This window comes from Syzygium oleosum, unplaced genomic scaffold (genome assembly GCF_021117445.2).
Source record: "Syzygium oleosum isolate NSW1041296 unplaced genomic scaffold, Sole_v2.1 Sole_v2.53, whole genome shotgun sequence".
NCBI lineage: Eukaryota > Viridiplantae > Streptophyta > Magnoliopsida > Myrtales > Myrtaceae > Syzygium > Syzygium oleosum.
In genome coordinates, this window is record NW_026607537.1 from 35371 (window position 1) to 58364 (window position 22994).

The window sequence follows — 22994 nt, forward strand, 5'->3', positions numbered from 1 at the left end:
CTAATTTCCCAAATTCCCTCTTGCCTTTACCAATAAATGTTTGGTCCCATTGGAACCGGTCCACGGTCCTAAGACTAGCCGGTCCGATCCTCGGTTCTAGAAAGTGGGAACCTGTCCTCCCGGTCCGGTTCCTGGTTCTTGTGTTGGACCGAACCGGACCGGGAATCGCTCACCCCTAATTACTACTTTTTTTATGGCAAATGATTGAATCGCAAACATAGCAAGATGACAAGGCCCTCATTTCTTGTAGAACAGTAAAACCTGAGAAGAATTTATTGCAAGAGAAATAAGTGTAGATGTTTCCTACATAAATTTTGTGGATCATAACTGATGAATCCATTTCATTAATGTACTACCTCTCTCAAGCTATATAAGTTCCCATCTCTAGATCGACTACATCATCAAACAATAAAAAATATCAGACAATTTGCCAACCCTTCCGTCCCCAAAACACCATCATGGCAACGCTCAAGAACTTGTCTGCTCTCATGATCTTGTTGGTCGTCAACATGGCAATGCTTCCTAGGGCTACCTTCGCCATAGGCGGAAACCCCGCTTGCGCAAAGGGAATGACTGCCAATTGCGGGTCTCAGCTCTTTCAAATCATAGTCTTTGCCCGCACCTTTGCACCCACCAATGAATGTTGTCGCGAGCTCGTGACGGCAGGGAAGGACTGCCAAAACCAATACGTGAAGTTGATCCTCTCGACTCACAGGCCGATCAAGGGAACGATCTCCGATCTCTACAAGAGGAGCAATGAGACGTGGAACAAGTGCGTCGCGGCTGCCAATTATGTATCCCCTACCGAGCTCACTCATTGAGAGCTATTCTTACTCCGTAGTGCACTAACCGTGTAAAATAAAAAAGACGAAAGAATTATAATTTTTTTTATTGGATTCTCCTAAGAATTTTCCTATTTTTTTGTGCCTCTTAAGCCTTATAGTTAACTATCACCGAAGCGCAAAAGTGGATGAATCATATTTTTAGTGTTCAATGTGCTTAGAAACTTAAAAAAAAATTTAAATGATTTGCAAAATACACGTCGTCCCTGAAGTTGTTACATATTTTCGAGTCTAAAAACATAGGGTCACAAACAAAACTATGAGAAAATGTCACTTTGTTTCTTTGTTTCTAACATAGCCTTTGGAAACGAATACCTAAGCAACCAAAAGATCAAATGATGGTTTGATAATCATACATTCATCTCTACTAATCAAAGATCGAACACGGACGGTTCGTAATCACCTAATTCAAAATATTAATTAACACACATGAGCACCAAATATAAAAGACACGTAACCTAACGTAAAACTGCAAAGTTGTTCATTAGGGTCTGAAATAGTAATCTAGAGAATTAGGTACAAATAATGCATCTTCAAATAATGCATGGTCCAAATCCCTATCTAATTGCGGTTGGAATTCACTAAAAAAATTATTATTATCTATGGCATTTTGCACGCACGATAAAGTGCTTCGCATAGCCTTAGAAAAAGAGAATCATCACTATTATGTCTTGGAACATTAGATAATCGACATTCCAGCCGCATCAGAAATTTTAATTCCCTTACGGCGAAGCTCACAGGGTGCTCAGCCTCATGACAAGGGCCGGAGAGGAGGGACTTAAATTGATGGCTGTTTCGCCGGAATTGTTCCCGCGACGAAATATAATTCACCGAACGTGGTTCTTCAGCTTTTAATGAGAGGAGACCGGGTTCAGTGGCGATTCCGGACACGAAATATCCAGGCAGACAAGAAATCATTGCGAACTTTTACTTCGAACCGAACTGTATGTACAAACCGTGTCGGAATTTAATCAACGACAAAGCTTGAAAATACAGCCACACACGTACACGAAGATGTAACGCCGGAATTTAATCGACGATGCAACACCCAAGATAGAGATACACGCCTGAATTTAATCAACAACGCGAATCGAAAGGAAAGCTACAACTAAGTATAAATAAAGTGCAATACAAGAAAGTAAAGATAATTGAAAGATAACATGTTGATTAATCTGTCGGGAGAGGGGGGGAGGCGCCTTCCGAAGAGTTTGATGTGGCTATTTAAAGCCTACAACCGATAGTTATCAACGGAGGTTACAAATGGTTACTAATAGAGGTTACAGACAGTTATTAACAGACAATTTTCCCGAACTAGCCCTGAACTGAAATTTCTGACATCCTGACCAGTCCCGACCGTCTGCTTCCTTCCCAAATTGACAACTCCACAGTACTTTTCTGAGAAAAGTAAAATATAAAAGATGTACATCCAGGAGTCTTTATTCTTTTGGTTTTGGAATCAGGTCAATCCGATATGTATCAACTAAGTTATGATCGTTTTCCCGAACTAACGCAGAATTGAAATTTCTCCTCGTTGTCCCAAACTTGTTTATAATAACCAAAAATTGGTTATTTTTTGGTGTAAATATATGCTCCCTTTTAAAAGAATGGAATGATTCATTGACCATTTGATTCTTTTAAATTAGGTACTCAAGAGTTTTCACGTGCCCCTTGTCATCGGCAAATTTGATTTTTTTTTTTTTGCCGAACTTAATCCTACTCAGATTAATCGTCATACATTTCCACGAAAGGCACGTAATCTGTAGAGTCTTCATGTGGTCCTCTATCTCTATCCTTAAGTAATTGCTCATAGACACTCTCATTGCCAATTGGAATAAATCTGCCAAATTTACACCTTCGAATTTTTCTCTAAAAATTAATTTTAATCCACCGAAAGCCAAATTTGCAAATTCTTTCTCTAGGAGTGAAGTAAGACATCTATTTCTAGCCCTCTTGAATATGGAAATGAACTACTTCACCAATTCATAGTTATGTTGCTTAATATCAGCGAAATCAGCAATAGACACATTGGGAACTAACATGTAGAACTGACTATGGAATTGTGTCTCCATTTGCTCTCGGGAATGTATAGAATTAGCCGGTAAAAATGTATATCACGTGAAGGCTGTCTTAGATAATGACAAGGGAAACAGCCTTAACTTCCAACAATCTACATGAAATGCATCACCACATTGTGCACCAAACCGACTAACATGCTCCATCGTCGATTGATCATCTCCACTAGAAAAAAGGTCGAAATAAAAAATTTCGAAACCTCTTGGATATGGTATTGCATCCATCCACTCCGAATATGGTTTTCTGCATATGGCTCTAGTATTTACTGGATCATATTTCACGAGTTGCATCTCTTGGCCTAGTATTACCTGGACCTATTGGGGATCTTGACTAGGGATCATTTGAGTAGGATTATCAAAACTCGCCTGCACTTGAATTGAATGACTTGATGTTCGAGGCTCGTGCATGACCTCATGGAAGGTGTTGACAATCATGGGCTTGATCATGTCGATGACGCATTTTATCGTGCAGTTAGTCCTTTCCTTCTAGTGTTCATCGAGAATCCTCTTCATAGTAGCCAACATTACAGGACTTGCTCTAATTGCATTCTCTGCTCATCGGTGAGTTATCTCGGGATGTCGACATCTCCACCTTGCTCTTGTTCCGCCACCGGTTGTGTAGTCGATGACTCAGAACATCCCACTTTGTCATTCCACGTTGTGGTGACGAGTTGTTACCACCAACATAATCAAGATCAAGTTGTCTCCTTGTTCTCACCATCGTATCTCCTCAAATCAACCACAATGCTCCCACCAGGAGTGCCAAAGTTATGTTTCGCTAGAATTCTTCCCGCGATGAAATATAATTCACCAAACATGGTTCTTCGGCTTTTAATGAAAGGAGGCCGGGTTCGGTGGCGATTCCAGACACGAAATCACAGCAAACTTTTACTTCAAACTTTGAACCAAACTGTATGTACAAACCGTGTCAAAATTGAATCGATGACAAAGCTTGAAAACACAGCCACACACGTACACAAAGAAGTAACGTCGGAATTCAATCAACGACGCAACACCCGGGATAGAGACACACGCCGAAATTTAATCGACGATGCGAATCGGAAGGAAAGCTACAACTAAGTATAAATAAAGTGCGATACAGGAAAGTAAAGATAACTGAAAGATAACATGTTGATTAATTTATCAAGGGGGCCTTCCGAAGAGTACGATGTGGCTATTTAAAGCCTACAATCGACGGTTATCAATGGAGGTTACAAACGGTTATTAATAGAGGTTACGGACGATTATTAACAGAGGTTACAAACGGTTACTAACAGAGGTTGCGGACGGTTACTAACAGAGGTTACAAATGGTTATTAATATAAGTTACAAACGGGTATTAACATAAGTTACAAACGGTTATCAATGGTTATGTTGAATCTAATATCTTGACAGTTTCTTCGACTCCACTACGTTAGCAGTTGCTTTTTTTATGGTTGCATCCTGACTAGTCACGACCGCCCACTGCCTTCCAAAATCGACAACTTTAAAGTACTTTATGAGAAAACTCAAAACATAAAAGCTCTAGATCCAGGAGTCTTCGTTATTTTAGCTTTGTAATCAGGTCAATTCAATTTGTATCAATAAAGTTATGACCATTTTCTCAAACTAGCACAAAACTGAAATTTCCGCCTCCTGACCAGTCACGACGGTCCACTTCCTTCCCAAATCGACAACTCTACAGTGATTTTCTGAGAAAACTCAAAACATAAAGGTTGTAGATCCAGGAGTCTTCGTTCTTTTGACTTTGGAATCAGGTCAATCCGATCCGTATCGACAAAGTTATGGCCATTTTCTCGAACTAGCACAGAACTGAAATTTCTGACATCCTGACCAGTCCCGACCGTCTGCTTCCTTCCCAAATCGACAAATCTACAGTGCTTTTCTGAGAAAAGTCAAAACATAAAAGTTGTAGATCCAGGAGTCTTTATTCTTTTGGCTTTGGAATCCGATCAACCCAATATGTATCGACTAAGTTATGACCATTTTCCCGAACTGATGCAGAATCAAAATTTCTATTTGTTTTCCCGATCTTAACGGTAATAACTAAAAATTGGTCATTTTTGGGTGTAAACAATGGCCAATCAAATAATTAACAGCCACTATACAATTACATTAATTTTTTTCATCAGGTCGCTAATACTATTCCAAACTTCCACCCGTTGAAATCTTCTCAAACTCAAGATGGCATCACTAGACCGAGAAGTGTAAGGCATCGAATTATATATATTGGCTCACGTAGCGTAATTCCCATAAAGCCGTACACTAGAGAACTATTTTATCTCCACCAAATGGTGTTATATATTACATCACATCGCTCGACCATTAATTTCGGCTCGTCTTTTTATATGAGGTCTTTCTCCATCTAATAATCAGGATGTGTCTGAATTTACATTTACCTTTTGTTCTTTTGCTTAGTATAAGTTCTTTTGCGGTGCACGCACACTTTGACTTCTTCTTTTATAACTCGAAGCACCTCAAATTTTGATAACATACAAATATGATACGAGGTAGATTCGCATATGATTTTTTATATTTAAATGAAATTATAATTTTCGCCGGAAAGTAAAACGTTGCCTTTTGGTTTCAACTTTTAGGTTGATCTTTTTTAATGAGCTTTTTCTTTAATTTTTTTAAGAGAAAACATGGAAAATTACAATAAGAAGTGAAAATGCAAAATAGAGAGAGCATAGCGAAACGTTTCGTGGCTGCTTAGCTGTGGCCAGATGAATATTGTGGGCTAAAACTCAAATTCTCCTGCACAATTATTTTGAGAAAAAAAAAAGAAATTGGGTGTTACCTTTGTTAGAATATGTCTCGAGAGGAATCCCATGTAAAATATGAAGTTCCTAGAAAATAGGAGGAATAAAAGTTATTAGAACACGTCCCCTCTTACTTGTCCTATTGCCAAAACTTTGAGAGGGCAAAACTTCAGGAGAACCTATCTCATTTTAGGGCAACTTTTTAGGCATTCTTTATTTTTAATTAGGGATATGCTTACTAGAAGTCCTAGAACTTATCGCGAAAGTACAATTGAGTCCTAAAACTTATAAAAAGTGCAATCAAATCCTAAACTTGTTAAATTGATTTAAACAAGTCATAAAGTTAACACCGTCAATTTGTCTAACGGAAAATGCTGATGTGGCATTTTGAAACAAGTCCTAAAGTTAACAACCCGAGAGCCTTGAGACCATTTCTCGCCTACGTCTAGTTCTAATGAGCCGAGAGACAGCAAATATGGGCTTGGTTTCACATGCATGGACAATTCTTAACATAGTTTCAACAAACTAAGAAACTAGAGGGTTACCATGCCTAGACCATACTCATTCACCAAGAAGCAAGAAGATTAAATAGCATTGAACTTAGTAGTTTCACTTACTTGTTGGCTTGATTGACATAACCAAACCTTAATCCACTTGAATGCTTGATTCTTGAGAGCTCTTGGGTTAAGGAAATTGAGAGAAAATGGGTTGCAAGGTGAGATAGGGGGGTTCGACTGAGAGGGAGAGAGAGAGAGAGAAAAATTGATGGTCAAATCTTAAGAAGCTTTTGGCTCAATCTTGCATGTTAGCTGCCACTTGTGCTAACCTCAGTGACACTTGTCTTTTGGTGTCAAAGCCATAGAACACTTGTCTTGCCCATCTAGACACTTGTTTTAGCATGAGAAAGTTTAGGAGTCAAGATTAGTGGACATATGTCCATTTCCATGCAAAATTGCCTTCTAATTTTTGAAATTAGAAGAATTTAAATACCAATTATGGCCCTAAGATTTTCGGCCATAGTGGGGACTAGGTGTCTAGTTCCATAAACCACATGAGTGAACATTTAATTAATGTCACATTGCTAGAATTAATTTGCACAATGTATTTCTCGATTTTCTAAAGTCATGAAATCATTAGCGACAATACCGAATGACAAGCTTAATTCCTATGATCACTAGACGGAAGATTGAAAGATCGTCATATCTCAATATGTGACCTAGTATTACCATTTAGTAAATAGAGTCACCCGTCTCCAACCGTGTTTGTTCCAATATTAATTCACAAGCTCATTTCGCATTGCTTGTACCCCGAGCATAAACGATTCCATTTGATCTTTGTACTCAATAATATTGAGTTTTATAGCCTAATTATTATTATCGGATAAGCAAAACTTAGGATGTCACATTGGGCGAGCTTCGCCCAAACGAAAGCCGGTGGCGCCTCGCCCAGGCCTAGCGAGGGTCGCCGGCCCTCGCATGGGGCTGGCAAGGCCTCGCCTAGGGCAGGCGATGGTCGCCAGCCCCAGGTGAGGGTCGACATCGCCGAGATCTGGGCGCCCTCACCCTAGCCTAGCAAGGGTTGCCGGCCCTCGCCTGTGGCCGGCAAGGCCTCGCCCGGGGCTGGTGAGGGCCGGCCACCCTTGCCCAAGGTCGGCGACCTCAACTGACCCCTCCAGCCACCGCTGCTGTCAAAGCTCCTTCTCCCTTTTTTTTCTTTCAATTTTGTTTTGTTTTCTTTAATTATTAGCTTTTTTTAGTTTTTTAATTTAATTTAAATAATATTTGAATAAAAATTAATTTAAAAATGCCATGTAGGAGAGAGAATTTCATTTAAAAATGCCACGTTAGCATTTTCATTTAGATAAATTGACGGTGTTAACTTGAGGACTTGTTTGAACCAATTTGACAAGTTTTAGGATTTGATTGCAGTTTTAAAACTCAATTGCACTTTTGTGACAAGTTTTAGGACTTCTAATGAACATATCCCTTTTAATTACGCATAACTTTTAGAGAGCAATCTCAAGAAAAACATGAGGTTACTAAATCTTGAAACCTCAAACCCTACTAAATCATGTGACGAAGGGGATTCTTATTTGTACAAATAACTTTAGAGATCCGTATCTCGTGTTTATGGATGTGTATGGATACCCCAGCTTTGATTGCTTTTCACCTTTTATATTATTGAAATCTTTTTTTTTTTTTGGATCTTGTTAGGAGTTGAGAAAATCAATGTACTAATTTATATTATATTGAACTACTATACTATTCTATATTTAATATTTTATTATTTTATTCTTCTTTATTCTTTCATTTTCTTTTAATCTTTTTTGTTATATTTCCTTTTACTTCATATGAATAGACAAATCCATAGTATATTTACCATATTTTGAATTCAATGGTTTTAGTAATCTCCTATAATAGCTCATCTTGGTTCAGATATAGAACTACTCTCAACGGTTTGTGTAGCCAAGTCCAAATCGATTATGGCTTAGAAGTCAAGTCCAATGTGACATAGTTATAGAATACAGTATGAGCAAGTGGCAAGCCTAATGAATACAGCATGAGTGAATATTATGCGTAATGACGTGGCAATCAAATATAGCACGAGTGAATGACATGTCAAATGATGAGGCAAGCAAATGACATGTCACGCCCCGAACCCTACGGCGCGCGAGCATCCCAGCCGAGGTCGATTCAGTGCGACGTCCCAGGACGCGTCGCCGACCCAACACCCAATACAGAGAGTCATGCACACGCGGAAGCAACATAAACACCCGTACAATTTAAAACACACGACCAAGGATAGCGCAGACAATAACAACAACATAATAAATATACACTTGCATTAACAACGGAAAACATATACAATATTCATATACAGCATGAACATCAAAAATCAAAAGCGGGTCAACGGCCACTACGACAAAAAGGGGGTAAGTGGCCCGGGTGGTCAGGGGTACTAAAACTAGGTGGGGCTCCGGTCAAAAAGCTACTGGCCCGACCTATCTGCAACTAAGGCTAAACCTACGGGACCCAGTCCGGGTCGGATCCCGAGGACTCGGAAGAGCTATCAGACAGCTCATCCTCGGAGTCCATGGAATCCAGCTCAGACTCGGCCTCTGCCAGCTCCTCCTCTGAATACACCTCCTCGGGCTCGGGGTCCTGCTCCATCGGCTCTAGCTCCTCGTCCGACTCCATCGGCTCCGGATCAGAATCCCAGTCCGCTGGCTCCATATCCATCGGGTCAAACTCGTCAACCTTCAAGATAACCGGCCGGCGGCCAAAACTGGAACTCCCCTCGGACGTGCACTCGGGGCTCGCTAGGTCTCCATCCTGGCACTGGGGGTCTACCTCACCCAACCCGTTGAACAGGACGTCAAAAGTCCTGAGGGGCCCGAAGGTCCCGGAATAGTCCCTAAACAACCAGGCTATATATTCATGGGCCTGGAAATGCTGCGCGCCCACATCGACCCAAACTGTAGTAAAATATATAATATATGTATCCCCATTCCCTACGGGGTACTCGGTCATATCCCGGTCTATCCGGGACGGAATCCCAAAACGAATAGGTACCCCAGACATCTTCAAGGCCGGGGGTCTGAAAAGTTGGGTTTAAACAACAGTGAGAATAAATCTCAGTGAGTAGGCCCCATAAACCTAAGCTAGGCTAACATGCACCTCCCGGACAAGTATTAACTAAACAACAGCCAAGCAAGCACGTGACTTAGGCCCTCGGCCCAAATCCAACTTATCACTAACCCTGCAGGTTAGTCACTTCATAATCGCAATAATGGCACAGAACTCAACCACGGCACTTATACACATATCACTTAGCCACGACGCATGTCATGCATATGCTCATGCTCATACCCATGCTCATGTCTCATCAATGCACTTTCGCACACTTGCACTCTTGCCCACTTGCAATTTACCAAATTCACCGACCCGCGTAAAATGCATCAGGTCTATCACTTTGAGATCGATCTCCGGCCCTCGTAAAACGCATCAGGCTCATGACACAACCCGCGTAAGACGCGTCAGGTTTCTCGTCTTCCGGTAGTCCGGGCACCGTCCCGCGTAAAACGCATCACGACGAGTCCAATACCCCGCGTAAAACACATCAGGGCTTTATGTGATCACACGTACGCAACCACCAATTATTATCTGAACCCCGCGTAAAACGCATCAAGGCGATTTAAGTGATCACATGCTCATGCCGTTCGTGCACACACGCATAATGCACATGTTATGCCAATACTCAGTATGCACGCTCATGGCCACAATATCCGCACTCGGCATTCGCGAAATTTACACTGTGCACTCAATATGATTTGGCTATTTATTCAAACAACGCCACAACATGCTCAATTCACATCTCAATATGCCCAATAGACCAATTAGTCCAAATCAATCGCAATATGTAATTTGGCACCCAATTTCACGCAATTAAAACACCAAAATTACTCAGGCCGATAGTCTACCAAGCACCTCATGAATTGGCCACGCCAAGCACATCATAGGGCATTACAATCACAATCAAGCCATGCTTAATTGAGCCTCCTCATGGGTCGATCACAATTCCCTTAGCGATTCACACTAAAACCCCGATTAACCAATTATGGCCCGAATCAACCCAATACCAAATCAGCCATGAACAGTCCACCCTAGGCCACTATTTCGCTTCCAAATCACCACATTAGACTACAAAAATCACCATGGAAACAGCCACCATTCGGTCCACAAATTACACCCGCCTAATCCACATTTTTACCCGAACCAAGGCTCCCATGATCAGCCACCACACAGCACATTATAGGCCACTAAACCTCATTTAAATTATCAAGCTACGCCACTAAAATAGCCACAAGATCAGCCCCTAACATCCTCCACAAGTTAACCCCTAAATTACCCTAATTAACCCCTAAAACTCATCTAGAAATGTACATTAGCCTAACTAGGGTTTAGGGTTGTACTCACCTAAATTCCTAATCTCCCAAACAAGGCTGAACAGGTGGGAGAATGGGCGGTCCGAGCGGGCTCACGGCGGCGACAGGCGGCCTTCACGGCGACGCGAGCGGCGGCGACTTGCGGACGGCGGCCCACGATGGGGGATGCTCACCCGGCTGAGGAAAGGGAGAGAGAGAGAGAATGGGATGGCTAGATGGTGGTGGTGCAAGGCGTGGAACGGTGGCACACGGCGACGGCACCGGCGAGTGGCGGCGGTGCTCCGGCGAGGGGCCTCACGCGGCCGAGAGAGGGAGAGAGAGAGAGAGCTCGGCGAGAGAGTGAGGGAGAGGAGAGGATGGCCGGAGATGGTGAGGAATGAGGAAGAGAGGGAGAGAATGGGAGAGATATACACATTGGGCTAGTGGGGTTGGTGAACAACTTCTCGTAATTGACCATCTTGCCCTCACTTCGAGGGTTAGGATTTAATCTAGACTAAATATCTAAGGGCAATCTAGTCTTAGGATTTTAGCAATAATAGAGGCTGGTCAAGACTAATATAAACCCCAAAATTCGAAATTATGCCTAGGGCATAGGGGCAAAATGGTAATTTTTCCGATCCCGGGTCAAATTTTCAATTTTCGACTCTACCGATCCCAAATATAATTGGCCACACTTATACGACGTTGTCCTTGCAAAATAGTCGCGTACGCCCACGAAATTCGACACCGAAGTCCGGACTCAATTCCACGATCGATTTCGCTCAATTTGTGACTTTAGCGTCTCTCACTAACGGGCGGCTGTTTAGGGGTTACGCGTATCGACCTAGGGTTACTCGAGTCGTGACGATCTCGATCTCCCAGAGAACACGAGGATTTATCACTAGTTCCGGGGGTCGCGATCGTTCGGATTAAGTTCGGGATCGTTCGCCACGCGTACTCTCGGTCGTGCGGAATCACCCGCTATCCGATCGTACGTCACTGGTCAAACCAAATCCGTCACTCTCCTTGGATCGGCTCACATTGGCACAAAATATTCCCTCATCGTTTCTCGGAATCGGATTCAATTCACGGTCGAGTTCTTGGGTCCACGTACCATTTTCCTAGTTAGCCATTCCCTATTGGTCAGTATCCCGAGAATGATCAGTTCCGGGCGAGACTTACTAAAACGAAATGAGAAATACACATCCATATTATTGATCACGAAAATGGGTTGAATTCGGGACGTTACATGACATACGTAATGGTTATTAAATACAGCATGAGCAAATGACTTGCATGAGGACGTGGCAATCGAATAACATGTGCGAATAATGTAGGAATCAAATAAGACCTATGAATCAAATATCTAATGTATCAACCAAACATATGCAACGTGTCAAATTAATTAGTGTGACATGTGTCGTGATAGGTAAAGATGCATGAGTGCAATTTGAAATCCATGTCCGACATCCGATTCTCGTTATTTGTACGGTGTCGGAAGACTCACGTCGAGAGATTTCCAATGAGCCCAATTTTGCGGGGTAGAATGGCCTAAGGCTAGGATCTATGAGCTAGACATCGTTTTTTTTTTTTGGTAAGTAAACTAGACATCGTTTTCGTGACTTAACATTTGCAAAATCTTCATTGTCAATAATTAGAGGTGTGGAAAGTTTCATTTGATTCTGTGATCTCTAGCTATGGTTTTGGACTCTACAACCTTTTCAAGTATCGGAGGGTTTGACCGAAGTTTGACTGGCGATTACTTCCTCATTCAATATCCAATTGACCCTATTTTTGTTGCTCAAATGCTTGCAAGATGTGCAATTGAAATTGGAAATCACAAACTTCTTGATGCCGCGAAAAACGAGCGACCAATCCCGAAGGATAAAAATTTACTGCCGGATTTTAGTGGCAATATGAATAACAAAGACCCGATTTGACGAGCATAACCCATAGTTTGGAGCCTTATAGCTCATCTGTCAAACAGGGCTCATATGGAGAGTTCTTTTCGCTGATAGAAGCTCATTAAATGTTCTATCATCTATGTATTGGGGCTTCTTCAATCAATCGTAAAGATTGCCTAGGATCTGGGGCTAATTTACCAGTGCCATCCATTAAGATCTTCTACCCTTTTTACAAGATGTAAAATCAGTGGTGCTACTTTTTCTTGCTGTATCTTTTGAACTCCAGGGAGTTGATTGGAAGCTTTTCCCTTATATTTTTTTTTTATCGATTATCTTCTTCAATAACAGCAAACCCTTTCATCGGCCAATAAGACCACCTCTCTCCCAAGAGCATCTCTCCCTCCTCTTGTTTCCGCATAATCATTTCCTTGAGAAAAAATAATTTTGTCAAGAGAATAGTTACTTCACTTTGTAATCCACTAACATGTGTATTAAGCAAAGGCGAATATATATCTACCTTTTTATCAACCATTTATATTTGTTAGCAATGTTTGTTAATTTTTTATAAGAAGAAAGAATAAAAAAAACTATGCCTTTTCAACCAAATATAGCCTCAATGGCAATTCTGTGAATATTATTGAAATTGTAAAGGGTAATTAAAAGATAGTACTTTGGACGGAGGCTAGCGGATGCTAGATTTGTCGAGTAGATGAAAGTTTGTGTTTTTATTCGGAACATTTGAAAATTCGTGCTAAAATTGTCACAATAGTAAAGGTTCTTGTTTCCCTTGTAAATTAAAAATTTTAATTTTAACCACCACCAGCAATTATATATATTTTTTCCCTTATAAATAAGTAAGAGGGGCCGGCCCAATGAGACTCCGAATGAGCTGCACCTAGCTAAGAGATAAGCCTCAGACTCGCCCTCTCTGCCTTATCTTACGAACTCAAGTTTAGACATTGAGTATGTCTAAACTATCGTATGTACGGTATTGAATGTGAAGACATACACTCCATGGGAAAGGAGTTAATGCCGTAATACGTATTTCATACTACGTATGCATGAGACGACCAATAAGAGTGGCAAAAGTTTTGATCTCAACTTTATGCCGTATGAGACTCTTGAAGATAAGAGTTCCTTATTTAGTGCCCTTACGACTCTGACTTATTCTCAAAGTTTCTATTCAGTGTTTGCTATATTAGGGTGTTGCCAATGTTATGAATGATTCGACCTAATGGGGCATTTCTAGAAAATCGAGCTGGACTGAAATGGAGAGGTTTAAGGAAAGAGAAAGATCAATTTGTTTATTAAGTCACGTTCTATTTTTTGTAGTCACGGGTCAATCAATTATGATTTTGAGTAAATCATAGTTGTGAATACAATATACGAAATGCTAAAAGAGATCAAGAGAGATATAAATATGACTGATTGATCTAGGGTACTGCATACTATATCTACTCGAAAACATTATGCCCAATGTGAGCTGCTATGTATTCCTAACAGATGCATGGCAACGAGCTCTCAAAGTATGCTAGTCGCACGGATTATTTGCTAGTATGAATATTGCAGAGAAGAGAGAGTTATCTTTAGCCCATCATGTGCAAGTCGGAGATGATGGGTTTTATAATTTTGGGCCGCCCATGTTGGGCTAACCCAGCCCGTTAGACATGAAATAGCCCATGAGAGAGAGATAACCGCCGAGGCAGTTATTTGTGAAAACTGCAACAAGAACAAAAGAGTTAGGGCAGAAGAAAAGAATATTTGACATTTATTCTCACAAGATAAAACTCTCTCACTCAAGAAGAAAAAGGGCTCTCACTCTCGATCAAAGAATCGTACTCGCTCGGGGTTGCAATCGAAGCATTTAATCCGTGAAAAACAAGGTACGTCCTTTTGGTGATCTACTTCAAACGATCAGTGAGTCAATTTTCAAGTGGGCACATTTCCGCATATGCTTTTAGCGTTACTCGTTGGTTCGAGTTTTTAGTCTTTTAGGAATTTATTTCCGTTTTTCCTCTTTTTGTTTAGGAATCTGTTTCCAACACCATGCTATCATCTAAAGGATATGTTGTATGGGCGACCTAGACCTCGACGATAGCACCAATCAACTCCCCACGGCACTTAACTCCCAACGGATGAATTGAAGATGGATATATAAAGAAAAGCAACGTAGTTTAAAAGGGTTGGACGGAAAATAAATAAAGCTTATTCTGTTATCATCGTCCCTCTGTTGATCAAATTTAATTTCATATCAATTTTTTAAACCCACACGGGCATGTGACAAGTTCCTATTATAAACCAAATATGGGACTGATAATCACACCGGCAACGAGTATTAATTCATTCCAGGCTAGTTCTCTTTAACCAAACAACTCATTACTACTAGGAGTGAGCAAGATGGACCGTCCAAATCGGGACCGAACCGGACCAATCTCGGGAATATCAATCCGGTTCCCGGTTTATAAAAGTGGAACCGGTTTTCAGGCGATGCAGTTCCCGGTTCTAGGGTGGGAACCGAACCGATAAATAAATATATATATTTCTAATTTTATCATAAATATATATGTATATTTACTTTTTAAAATTTTGGAAAAAAAATAGAAAGCCTAATCTAATTTCCCAAATTCCCTCTTGCCTTTACCAATAAATGTTTGGTCCCATTGGAACCGGTCCACGGTCCTAAGACTAGCCGGTCCGATCCTCGGTTCTAGAAAGTGGGAACCTGTCCTCCCGGTCCGGTTCCTGGTTCTTGTGTTGGACCGAACCGGACCGGGAATCGCTCACCCCTAATTACTACTTTTTTTATGGCAAATGATTGAATCGCAAACATAGCAAGATGACAAGGCCCTCATTTCTTGTAGAACAGTAAAACCTGAGAAGAATTTATTGCAAGAGAAATAAGTGTAGATGTTTCCTACATAAATTTTGTGGATCATAACTGATGAATCCATTTCATTAATGTACTACCTCTCTCAAGCTATATAAGTTCCCATCTCTAGATCGACTACATCATCAAACAATAAAAAATATCAGACAATTTGCCAACCCTTCCGTCCCCAAAACACCATCATGGCAACGCTCAAGAACTTGTCTGCTCTCATGATCTTGTTGGTCGTCAACATGGCAATGCTTCCTAGGGCTACCTTCGCCATAGGCGGAAACCCCGCTTGCGCAAAGGGAATGACTGCCAATTGCGGGTCTCAGCTCTTTCAAATCATAGTCTTTGCCCGCACCTTTGCACCCACCAATGAATGTTGTCGCGAGCTCGTGACGGCAGGGAAGGACTGCCAAAACCAATACGTGAAGTTGATCCTCTCGACTCACAGGCCGATCAAGGGAACGATCTCCGATCTCTACAAGAGGAGCAATGAGACGTGGAACAAGTGCGTCGCGGCTGCCAATTATGTATCCCCTACCGAGCTCACTCATTGAGAGCTATTCTTACTCCGTAGTGCACTAACCGTGTAAAATAAAAAAGACGAAAGAATTATAATTTTTTTTATTGGATTCTCCTAAGAATTTTCCTATTTTTTGTGCCTCTTAAGCCTTATAGTTAACTATCACCGAAGCGCAAAAGTGGATGAATCATATTTTTAGTGTTCAATGTGCTTAGAAACTTAAAAAAAATTTAAATGATTTGCAAAATACACGTCGTCCCTGAAGTTGTTACATATTTTCGAGTCTAAAAACGTAGGGTCACAAACAAAACTATGAGAAAATGTCACTTTGTTTCTTTGTTTCTAACATAGCCTTTGGAAACGAATACCTAAGCAACCAAAAGATCAAATGATGGTTTGATAATCATACATTCATCTCTACTAATCAAAGATCGAACACGGACGGTTCGTAATCACCTAATTCAAAATATTAATTAACACACATGAGCACCAAATATAAAAGACACGTAACCTAACGTAAAACTGCAAAGTTGTTCATTAGGGTCTGAAATAGTAATCTAGAGAATTAGGTACAAATAATGCATGGTCCAAATCCCTATCTAATTGCGGTTGGAATTCATTAAAAAAATTATTATTATCTATGGCATTTTGCACGCACGATAAAGTGCTTCGCATAGCCTTAGAAAAAGAGAATCATCACTATTATGTCTTGGAACATTAGATAATCGACATTCCAGCCGCATCAGAAATTTTAATTCCCTTACGGCGAAGCTCACAGGGTGCTCAGCCTCATGACAAGGGCCGGAGAGGAGGGACTTAAATTGATGGCTGTTTCGCCGGAATTGTTCCCGCGACGAAATATAATTCACCGAACGTGGTTCTTCAGCTTTTAATGAGAGGAGACCGGGTTCAGTGGCGATTCCGGACACGAAATATCCAGGCAGACAAGAAATCATTGCGAACTTTTACTTCGAACCGAACTGTATGTACAAACCGTGTCGGAATTTAATCAACGACAAAGCTTGAAAATACAGCCACACACGTACACGAAGATGTAACGCCGGAATTTAATCGACGATGCAGCACCCAAGATAGAGATACACGCCTGAATTTAATCAACAACGCGAATCGAAAGGAAAGCTACAACTAAGTATAAATAAAGTGCAATACAAGAAAGTAAAGATAATTGAAAGATAACATGTTGATTAATCTGTCGGGAGAGGGGGGGAGGCGCCTTCCGAAGAGTTTGATGTGGCTATTTAAAGCCTACAACCGATAGTTATCAACGGAGGTTACAAATGGTTACTAATAGAGGTTACAGACAGTTATTAACAGACAATTTTCCCGAACTAGCCCTGAACTGAAATTTCTGACATCCTGACCAGTCCCGACCGTCTGCTTCCTTCCCAAATTGACAACTCCACAGTACTTTTCTGAGAAAAGTAAAATATAAAAGATGTACATCCAGGAGTCTTTATTCTTTTGGTTTTGGAATCAGGTCAATCCGATATGTATCAACTAAGTTATGATCGTTTTCCCGAACTAACGCAGAATTGAAATTTCTCCTCGTTGTCCCAAACTTGTTTATAATAACCAAAAATTGGTTATTTTTTGGTGTAAATATATGCTCCCTTTTAAAAGAATGGAATGATTCATTGACCATTTGATTCTTTTAAATTAGGTACTCAAGAGTTTTCACGTGCCCCTTGTCATCGGCAAATTGATTTTTTTTTTTTTTGCCGAACTTAATCCTACTCAGATTAATCGTCATACATTTCCACGAAAGGCACGTAATCTGTAGAGTCTTCATGTGGTCCTCTATCTCTATCCTTAAGTAATTGCTCATAGACACTCTCATTGCCAATTGGAATAAATCTGCCAAATTTACACCTTCGAATTTTTCTCTAAAAATTAATTTTAATCCACCGAAAGCCAAATTTGCAAATTCTTTCTCTAGGAGTGAAGTAAGACATCTATTTCTAGCCCTCTTGAATCTGGAAATGAACTACTTCACCAATTCATAGTTATGTTGCTTAATATCAGCGAAATCAGCAATAGACACATTGGGAACTAACATGTAGAACGACTATGGAATTGTGTCTCCATTTGCTCCGGGAATGTATAGAATTAGCCGGTAAAAATGTATATCACGTGAAGGCTGTCTTAGATAATGACAAGGGAAACAGCCTTAACTTCCAACAATCTACATGAAATGCATCACCACATTGTGCACCAAACCGACTAACATGCTCCATCGTCGATTGATCATCTCCACTAGAAAAAAGGTCGAAATAAAAAATTTGAAACCTCTTGGATATGGTATTGCATCCATCCACTCCGAATATGGTTTTCTGCATATGGCTCTAGTATTTCTTGGATCATATTTCACGAGTTGCATCTCTTGGCCTAGTATTACCTGGACCTATTGGGGATCTTGACTAGGGATCATTTGAGTAGGATTATCAAAACTCGCTTGCACTTGAATTGAATGACTTGATGTTCGAGGCTCGTGCATGACCTCATGGAAGGTGTTGACAATCATGGGCTTGATCATGTCGATGACGCATTTTATCGTGCAGTTAGTCCTTTCCTTCTAGTGTTCATCGAGAATCCTCTTCATAGTAGCCAACATTACAGGACTTGCTCTAATTGCATTCTCTGCTCATCGGTGAGTTATCTCGGGATGTCGACATCTCCACCTTGCTCTTGTTCCGCCACCGGTTGTGTAGTCGATGACTCAGAACATCCCACTTTGTCATTCCACGTTGTGGTGACGAGTTGTTACCACCAACATAATCAAGATCAAGTTGTCTCCTTGTTCTCACCATCGTATCTCCTCAAATCAACCACAATGCTCCCACCAGGAGTGCCAAAGTTATGTTTCGCTAGAATTCTTCCCGCGATGAAATATAATTCACCAAACATGGTTCTTCGGCTTTTAATGAAAGGAGGCCGGGTTCGGTGGCGATTCCAGACACGAAATCACAGCAAACTTTTACTTCAAACTTTGAACCAAACTGTATGTACAAACCGTGTCAAAATTGAATCGACGACAAAGCTTGAAAACACAGCCACACACGTACACAAAGAAGTAACGTCGGAATTCAATCAACGACGCAACACCCGGGATAGAGACACACGCCGAAATTTAATCGACGATGCGAATCGGAAGGAAAGCTACAACTAAGTATAAATAAAGTGCGATACAGGAAAGTAAAGATAACTGAAAGATAACATGTTGATTAATTTATCAAGGGGGCCTTCCGAAGAGTACGATGTGGCTATTTAAAGCCTACAATCGACGGTTATCAATGGAGGTTACAAACGGTTATTAATAGAGGTTACGGACGATTATTAACAGAGGTTACAAACGGTTACTAACAGAGGTTGCGGACGGTTACTAACAGAGGTTACAAATGGTTATTAATATAAGTTACAAACGGGTATTAACATAAGTTACAAACGGTTATCAATGGTTATGTTGAATCTAATATCTTGACAGTTTCTTCGACTCCACTACGTTAGCAGTTGCTTTTTTTATGGTTGCATCCTGACTAGTCACGACCGCCCACTGCCTTCCAAAATCGACAACTTTAAAGTACTTTATGAGAAAACTCAAAACATAAAAGCTCTAGATCCAGGAGTCTTCGTTATTTTAGCTTTGTAATCAGGTCAATTCAATTTGTATCAATAAAGTTATGACCATTTTCTCAAACTAGCACAAAACTGAAATTTCCGCCTCCTGACCAGTCACGACGGTCCACTTCCTTCCCAAATCGACAACTCTACAGTGATTTTCTGAGAAAACTCAAAACATAAAGGTTGTAGATCCAGGAGTCTTCGTTCTTTTGACTTTGGAATCAGGTCAATCCGATCCGTATCGACAAAGTTATGGCCATTTTCTCGAACTAGCACAGAACTGAAATTTCTGACATCCTGACCAGTCCCGACCGTCTGCTTCCTTCCCAAATCGACAAATCTACAGTGCTTTTCTGAGAAAAGTCAAAACATAAAAGTTGTAGATCCAGGAGTCTTTATTCTTTTGGCTTTGGAATCCGATCAACCCAATATGTATCGACTAAGTTATGACCATTTTCCCGAACTGATGCAGAATCAAAATTTCTATTTGTTTTCCCGATCTTAACGGTAATAACTAAAAATTGGTCATTTTTTGGGTGTAAACAATGGCCAATCAAATAATTAACAGCCACTATACAATTACATTAATTTTTTTCATCAGGTCGCTAATACTATTCCAAACTTCCACCCGTTGAAATCTTCTCAAACTCAAGATGGCATCACTAGACCGAGAAGTGTAAGGCATCGAATTATATATATTGGCTCACGTAGCGTAATTCCCATAAAGCCGTACACTAGAGAACTATTTTATCTCCACCAAATGGTGTTATATATTACATCACATCGCTCGACCATTAATTTCGGCTCGTCTTTTTATATGAGGTCTTTCTCCATCTAATAATCAGGATGTGTCTGAATTTACATTTACCTTTTGTTCTTTTGCTTAGTATAAGTTCTTTTGCGGTGCACGCACACTTTGACTTCTTCTTTTATAACTCGAAGCACCTCAAATTTTGATAACATACAAATATGATACGAGGTAGATTCGCATATGATTTTTTATATTTAAATGAAATTATAATTTTCGCCGGAAAGTAAAACGTTGCCTTTTGGTTTCAACTTTTAGGTTGATCTTTTTTAATGAGCTTTTTCTTTAATTTTTTTAAGAGAAAACATGGAAAATTACAATAAGAAGTGAAAATGCAAAATAGAGAGAGCATAGCGAAACGTTTCGTGGCTGCTTAGCTGTGGCCAGATGAATATTGTGGGCTAAAACTCAAATTCTCCTGCACAATTATTTTGAGAAAAAAAAAAAGAAATTGGGTGTTACCTTTGTTAGAATATGTCTCGAGAGGAATCCCATGTAAAATATGAAGTTCCTAGAAAATAGGAGGAATAAAAGTTATTAGAACACGTCCCCTCTTACTTGTCCTATTGCCAAAACTTTGAGAGGGCAAAACTTCAGGAGAACCTATCTCATTTTAGGGCAACTTTTTAGGCATTCTTTATTTTTAATTAGGGATATGCTTACTAGAAGTCCTAGAACTTATCGCGAAAGTACAATTGAGTCCTAAAACTTATAAAAAGTGCAATCAAATCCTAAACTTGTTAAATTGATTTAAACAAGTCATAAAGTTAACACCGTCAATTTGTCTAACGGAAAATGCTGATGTGGCATTTTGAAACAAGTCCTAAAGTTAACAACCCGAGAGCCTTGAGACCATTTCTCGCCTACGTCTAGTTCTAATGAGCCGAGAGACAGCAAATATGGGCTTGGTTTCACATGCATGGACAATTCTTAACATAGTTTCAACAAACTAAGAAACTAGAGGGTTACCATGCCTAGACCATACTCATTCACCAAGAAGCAAGAAGATTAAATAGCATTGAACTTAGTAGTTTCACTTACTTGTTGGCTTGATTGACATAACCAAACCTTAATCCACTTGAATGCTTGATTCTTGAGAGCTCTTGGGTTAAGGAAATTGAGAGAAAATGGGTTGCAAGGTGAGATAGGGGGGTTCGACTGAGAGGGAGAGAGAGAGAGAGAAAAATTGATGGTCAAATCTTAAGAAGCTTTTGGCTCAATCTTGCATGTTAGCTGCCACTTGTGCTAACCTCAGTGACACTTGTCTTTTGGTGTCAAAGCCATAGAACACTTGTCTTGCCCATCTAGACACTTGTTTTAGCATGAGAAAGTTTAGGAGTCAAGATTAGTGGACACATGTCCATTTCCATGCAAAATTGCCTTCTAATTTTTGAAATTAGAAGAATTTAAATACCAATTATGGCCCTAAGATTTTCGGCCATAGTGGGGACTAGGTGTCAAGTTCCATAAACCACATGAGTGAACATTTAATTAATGTCACATTGCTAGAATTAATTTGCACAATGTATTTCTCGATTTTCTAAAGTCATGAAATCATTAGCGACAATACCGAATGACAAGCTTAATTCCTATGATCACTAGACGGAAGATTGAAAGATCGTCATATCTCAATATGTGACCTAGTATTACCATTTAGTAAATAGAGTCACCCGTCTCCAACCGTGTTTGTTCCAATATTAATTCACAAGCTCATTTCGCATTGCTTGTACCCCGAGCATAAACGATTCCATTTGATCTTTGTACTCAATAATATTGAGTTTTATAGCCTAATTATTATTATCGGATAAGCAAAACTTAGGATGTCACATTGGGCGAGCTTCGCCCAAACGAAAGCCGGTGGCGCCTCGCCCAGGCCTAGCGAGGGTCGGCCGGCCCTCGCATGGGGCTGGCAAGGCCTCGCCTAGGGCGAGGCGATGGTCGCCAACCCCGGTGAGGGTCGACATCGCCGAGATCCGGGCGCCCTCACCCTAGCCTAGCAAGGGTTGCCGGCCCTCGCCCGTGGCCGGCAAGGCCTCGCCGGGGCTGGTGAGGGCCGGCCACCCTTGCCCAAGGTCGGCGACCTCAACTGACCCCTCCAGCCACCGCTGCTGTCAAAGCTCCTTCTCCCTTTTTTTTCTTTCAATTTTGTTTTGTTTTCTTTAATTATTAGCTTTTTTTAGTTTTTTAATTTAATTTAAATAATATTTGAATAAAAATTAATTTAAAAATGCCATGTAGGAGAGAGAATTTCATTTAAAAATGCCACGTTAGCATTTTCATTTAGATAAATTGACGGTGTTAACTTGAGGACTTGTTTGAACCAATTTGACAAGTTTTAGGATTTGATTGCAGTTTTAAAACTCAATTGCACTTTTGTGACAAGTTTTAGGACTTCTAATGAACATATCCCTTTTAATTACGCATAACTTTTAGAGAGCAATCTCAAGAAAAACATGAGGTTACTAAATCTTGAAACCTCAAACCCTACTAAATCATGTGACGAAGGGGATTCTTATTTGTACAAATAACTTTAGAGATCCGTATCTCGTGTTTATGGATGTGTATGGATACCCCAGCTTTGATTGCTTTTCACCTTTTCATATTATTGAAATCTTTTTTTTATTTTGGATCTTGTTAGGAGTTGA

General features: G+C 40.4%; 1 protein-coding gene across 1 annotated transcript; it reads left to right on the plus strand.

The window, feature by feature from the left end:
• Positions 1 to 442: 442 nt before the first annotated feature.
• On the plus strand, positions 443 to 934 carry LOC130136897 (uncharacterized). Its single transcript, XM_056307465.1, has one exon. The coding sequence runs from the start codon at positions 459 to 461 to the stop codon at positions 819 to 821; it is 363 nt and encodes a 120-aa protein (XP_056163440.1). The 5' UTR covers positions 443 to 458; the 3' UTR covers positions 822 to 934.
• The last annotated feature ends 22060 nt before the right edge of the window (positions 935 to 22994 follow it).

What these genes read in the sequence shown, in the direction of transcription:
- LOC130136897 (XM_056307465.1), top strand. Translation starts at nt 459, where the DNA reads ATGGCAACGCTCAAGAACTTGTCTGCTCTCATGATCTTGTTGGTCGTC.